This window comes from Atractosteus spatula, chromosome 8 (genome assembly GCF_055471065.1).
Source record: "Atractosteus spatula isolate fAtrSpa1 chromosome 8, fAtrSpa1.hap1, whole genome shotgun sequence".
Classification (NCBI taxonomy): Eukaryota; Metazoa; Chordata; class Actinopteri; order Semionotiformes; family Lepisosteidae; genus Atractosteus; species Atractosteus spatula.
This window is the reverse complement of record NC_142713.1, coordinates 18,438,842-18,444,841: the sequence shown is the minus strand read 5'-3', so window position 1 is coordinate 18,444,841 and position 6,000 is coordinate 18,438,842. Positions and strand designations below refer to the sequence as shown.

Sequence of the window (6,000 nt, the reverse complement as noted above, 5' to 3'; positions counted from 1 at the left end):
AGCAATGTTAAATATATTATGTTGCAACATGTAGAGTGATGACACTTACCGTATAATGTTGCCTAAGAGAGAGAAGTTTATTGCAATAGTTCTATTTAAACATTTCCACAGAACGCCTATTGCCCAGCATTGACGTAGAGTGGTATTATTGTGTTTTGATACAGCTCATATGTCATATTCTTTTCAATTGACCTTCAATGAGTTCAAGTTTTTAATTTTTTTTATTAAAAAGCAATCTAGAAAGAATATTTTTATTTTTTTTATTTTTTCTGAATGGAGATGCATTATCATAACAAGTTAAGTGGGGAGAAATTGAAAAAGAAACATTTCAAGACAATGTATACAATAGATAAATTTCATTTAATCCGCAAGTGTTAGAGAAAAATTAAGGAAAAAACATATATATCGACTATAGGATTGAGCTACTGATGTCGTACATTTTTGCTGCAGTTCTCATCTACATGTGATATACTTCAAATTTTTAGCTCAAATTGTGGGTTAGCTTATATGAAGAATGTAACAGTTGAACCATATCTCCAAACTCAATTTAAACCAACACTGTAACAGTTGTATTGTTTTCACTTACAGCCATGGCATATGGGTAATATTGATAAAACGTTTTGTCAAAAGTTTATCGGTACACTTGACATGACCAGCACAGTAATTCTCATCAACATGAGAAATTAAAAATACCAGCAAGAGAAAGCTTTTTCCATTTAGTCTCAGCAAGGCTCACATGAGTCTGGAGCTCATCTCTGAATCATAGGGCACAAGGCGGAACTGTACGCTGGGTGGGACGGACATCCGTCCATTTTAGGGCGTGCATATAAGCATAAGCACACAAAGTCAATTAAAAGACACCAATAAGCCAAACCAGCATGTATTGTTTTAGAAGGAGGGCAGATTCCTGTACATCCAATGAAAATAAATGCTTACAGTTATATAGCGCTTTTCTGGACACTCCACTCAAAGCGCTTTACAGGTAATGGGGACTCTCCTCCACCACCATCAATGTGCAGCATCCACCTGGATGATGCGATGGCAGCCATAGAGCGCCAAAACGCTCACCACACATCAGCTATCACTGGGGAGGAGAACAGAGTAATGAAGCCAAATCATAGAGAGGGATTATTAGGAGGCCATGATTGATAAAGGCCAATGGGAAATCCACACAAACATGGGGATATATGCAAAACACTGGGGCAGGCACCGCAGTATGGACACAGGACCCTGAAGCTTAGTGACAGCAGCACTAACACCCACACCACCACTACCTCCATTGTGCTGGCCTTGCTCCTCCTCCTTTAGAAGGTAATTCTAAAAATGTAAAGGTGCCAATTAAGGTATAGAAAATGTAGGTATGGAAAACTTTGCACTTAAGGATGGTTTTGGGTATGCTCATTTTGGAACAAGAAAAATCGAGGGAGAATCTCAACGGCACAAGGCAGGGTACACCCTGGATGGACACCAGACCAACCCCCAGCACACACAGACACAAACACACTCACACCAGGATCAATTTTCCCTGAAGCTACTTAACCTGCTGTACTAGTATGTTTTTGGATTGTGGGATTGTGGGAAACTGGAGCACCAGGAGTAAACCCACTTGAACACAGTTAGAACATTAAAACTCCAGAGAGAACCCCAGGTCCCCAGGATGTCATTGGGAAGATTTGAATTTCTGCTTACATACAACAGACACTAGTTCTGAAAAAAAGAGCTCCAGTAACTGCATGTCAAAGGCCTGTCTTGTCAGCAAGATTTTGGTACAGAGTGTTTTGAATTCATTACATTCAAAATAATAACCATGGCCTTATATTGTTATTACCAGAAGAGAAGTCATTAAATGGACTTATTAAGGTTATTAAATGGAAAGAAAATCTAATTGTTTTAGTGTGATAAGAAATTGTGTGTATTTCATCTTCTGCAATGAAGCAATTTCTGTGTCTTTGTTTACCGAGTTTTATATAGTTGGGGCAGCCTTACAATACATATTATTGACAGGGAACCCTGGAGTTCCAATCATGCATGTGTACTCAAACCCAGGATAAAATGAAACTCTAGATGTCTTAAAAATGCGCATTGAGGATGAAACATAATGTTTTTGCAGGTTATATAATAAACTATAGCAATACTATTTTGGCATTTTACTATTTTGGCCTTCACTGTGTTTTGACTTCCTGGAACCACAAACTAAGTATGCTTTTCCCCTTTCCCAGAAGTGACTCAATCACACCACAAAAAGTCAGCTGTGGAGATTAAACATGAGATATTTCAGAAGGACGTGCACATTATTTGGTTTGCCTTGCAATTTTACAGTGTCCAAAGTTCCAGAGTCTTGAATCCCAAAAGATCCTGGTGTGAAGCCAGCAGGGAGATTGGCAAAAAATGCACTTTAATCAGCTACATCCACGACGAGAGGAGCCACGTACTCTGAGTGTCGGACTCCAAACGAGAAACTGGGAGGTTTGTTTCTCGTAAATGTTACCTTTGAAGGCAAATTCAAATAAATTGTATAAGTTGTACATTACATTAACACATCCAGACTAAACAAAGCAAAATTCCATTGAAATTAATTTTCATCATCAATGAAAGCACACTATCTTGACCATTCTGTGTTCATTCTTTACATTTCTCATTTTGCGTACACATGATCATACTGTATGCGCTTACTGATACTGCTTAGATGTATAAGGGTTGTTTTGCTTGGAGTCTTTCGCAAAAGTACTTTTTGGTTCATGAACTATTTCTGTTTATTTGTTTACCTGCTATTTAGGATCTCATTAAATAGTATCTGTTATTAGTTGACTGTCTTCCCAGGAAGTGTTATACACTTGGCAAAACACTGCAAGGATAAGGAGAGCTTTCATTGGCTGGGCTACTCTTGCCTTTCCTGGCAACAGTGACCCCATGGGATGTACAGTCACTGCACATTTGCAATGATGTCTGTGAGAAACACAACACTACAGCAACCGGTTCTAACTTTCAGGTACTGTCGATTTCAAACTGTGGCTCAGACAGCTGGGCTTGTCACAGGAGTGTGTGTACAGCCCGTCTTTTTACAGTACGTGCAGGATTGTAGCAGAAAGCCTAACTGATTACCACCGGCTGATTCTAAATGGGGATAGGGTAACTGACACTACTGACAATTCCAAATGTTAATAAGCAAAAACAAAAAAGTAAAAAAAGAAAGCTACTTCACATTGAACTTCAGCATTATTTTTAACTTCCAAATTAAAACTTGGGACCAGCTTTTCACTGTAACACAGTTATGCAGGCTTGCATTAACAGTATTATCGTCATTCACCTGTTCAGGACAATGAGCGCCAGGTCCTGGTTTCTGGGTGGTGTCCCCTGGCATACTGTTGCGTCCCGTCATGCTGTATTGAGGAGGTTTGTACTTGTATGTGCAGGGCTCTATGATTTTGTAGGTCCCTGGCCCAGGAGTCTGAATGAGAAAGTGTTCATTATCTAGTCATATATAATTGCTATCAAACTCCAGAAACATTTCAAACTCTGATTATGTTCCCAAATAAGAGAGCACCTGTCTCTTGTACACAATTACTAACATAAATAGGTTCCATATCAGATGATATATGTCAAAAGAAACTTAAAACTCACACCTGCAAACAATTCACAAAGGAAGAAGGTGCACATTATATTGAACCGATGAAGATAAATTCATTGTGCTGATTAAAAATTGGTCATCATCAGGGGTGACCAACAAGGGTATCCTGTGAAACCCAATGACAAAGTTATGTGTGGCCACCAATGGAAGCAATACGAATATAATGATTACAAAAGAGACAGGGTTTTATGTACAGAATGAGCTGTACATCTACAATGCTTGCTTTGCACCAGGTTGCAGGTTACTATCTTGTGAGATTCTGTCCTATTCCTCTTTTAAAACCTGGACAAGTACATGTCTGTGCACTAGTCTCTGAGCCCTAGATGTCACTTGTCAGCCCAGATCATCCTACAGATAACTAATGGGGCTCAAGATCAGAATTTAATCAATTTATAAATTCTTAAACTTCTAAAAGCATATATGCATACGTGATGTTTCATCTGATTTTTATACTAATCGTAAAAATACATACTATAGAAAAGTCATTGCTTTCTGTCTGTCATTGATGGGGCTAGTAAATTGAACTTAGGAAAACAGATGTGGTGGTAAAAATATGGACTGAAGTAATATTTTATTTGTATAGATCTTTGCATATCATGGAATTACCATGCTGTCCTTCCTGCCCAATACATCAATGTTCTTCAAAAACGTGTTTTATATCATTAGTCACCTATCCAATGTATTTTAATGGAAGATAGTGTTCTCTCACTCCAGGTTTCCTAATCTCATCCACACCATGTATAATTGCATTTCTTGATGAGCTGAACTATAGCCTTAACTACATCTCTGAATATTTCTTTTATTTCAGAAGCCATTAAAATGAAATTCTTAATTTTAACCTTTTGAAGATCCTCATGAAAGCTGCCGATCTTGCTTCTGCCAGTCAGGGAGAAGTTGGGAGCTGATGTTTTGTTCACTGTCTTAGGGCCCAACACAGGTGGAAGCATATAGGCCGCAGGTCCTGAACAGCGGAACAAACAATATAAGGAACATCTTTGTATTGCACACATTTTTTATATCGCTGTGCTAAATACTTACATTTTTTCTTGAGATTAAGAGTTAAATACAATTTCATATATGCTGAATCCAGCCCCTGATTCAATACAGGCATTCAGCTGGATAACGGTGAGTCTGTTCTGTAGGTTTTGGCTGTGTTATTATTTCACCATTTTTCATCAACATGGATGCTATACCCCAAACATAGGAAAAACAGTGACACTAAAAAATCAGATAAGACTAAAACTAGAAAAACAACATATGGGGAATGATAATAATCTTATAAATATACAGTATATATCATTTACTTATTTATTTATTACTGAGCACGTGATCAATTCTATTTGACACTGTAGAATGCAAATACAATTTAAATTTAATTAAATTTACAAATGGTGTGTATCGTATGGAGCATTAACATAATACCCAGACTCTTGTTTCTCGTTAGATCAAACACTAATAAACTAGATAGCATGGGATGGACTGATACAGAAACTGAGTGAACAAAAATCACAGCAGTATACCCTGTTCAATATTTTAATTAATTACCAGGTCAATGATGACAGTTGGTGGCAATTGATGATGAACTGCAGGTCTACCCTGCTCCCAAACAAATGCTCAATAATTTATAATAGGGGACCCGAGATGATGTGGATTCTCGTTTTGACACAGAAAGTATTGAGCACTTCTTAATATGTGGGGTTTTTACATTATCATGTTGAAATTATAAAGACTTTCGTTGATGGTGTTCCAATGTAACAATGAACAGAGCACAGATGGTCAAAATAACACTGTTTAGATAGAATGCCATAAACATCAAGCTGACTTTACTCTTCAGCCTCTAATATTGTTTCATTCTATTTCACAATTAATCATTTGTTATGTGTTTTGTCTGGTGTCATGCAATCCCAATTACAAAACGAGACACAGATCAGAAATGGGTGTATCAGAGAATGCCTTCCTTCCCTAATATTCAAGTGGTTGATGTCATACTGACACAAAAGCTGTAGTTGTGCAACCTGATGAATGTGGCTCTAAATATTCCAAATATAGAGGTACAGTCCTGTATGATAATAATCAGGTTTATCAGTACTCTGTGATGGCCTAGTTGTGCTAGGAGTCATAATGTATCCATGAAGTGACCCTTTAAGTGCGATAACCATGTTGTTGAGTTGTTGCATATGGTTCACTAAGTGTAGATTAATCATTTATTGTCTGTTGGTGGTGCTACACGGGTCTGATAGTGGAATTAACTTTGAATTTCTAGCAACTTCATGTCACAATGTTCATAGGAGTAGCTTTCCCATATTTCTTTAAGGCTGGTGTGAGTGTGTGTGCATTTGTATATGTTTGTCTGCCCTACGATGGACTAGCAT

At 37.6% G+C, this 6,000-nt stretch overlaps 1 protein-coding gene across 1 annotated transcript in view; it reads right to left on the bottom strand.

Annotated features, from left to right (window-relative positions):
• Positions 1 to 246: 246 nt before the first annotated feature.
• Positions 247 to 6,000, bottom strand: part of cimap1b (ciliary microtubule associated protein 1B) — a 9,789-nt gene continuing 4,035 nt past the window's right edge. Inside the window, exons 5-7 of the mRNA XM_088922820.1 lie at positions 4,468 to 4,589; positions 3,308 to 3,448; positions 247 to 2,488 (exon numbers count right to left, since the gene is read on the bottom strand). Coding sequence (XP_088778946.1) covers positions 2,396 to 2,488; positions 3,308 to 3,448; positions 4,468 to 4,589 — 356 coding nt within the window. The 3' untranslated portion in view covers positions 247 to 2,395. The remainder of the gene's footprint in view (positions 2,489 to 3,307; positions 3,449 to 4,467; positions 4,590 to 6,000) is intronic.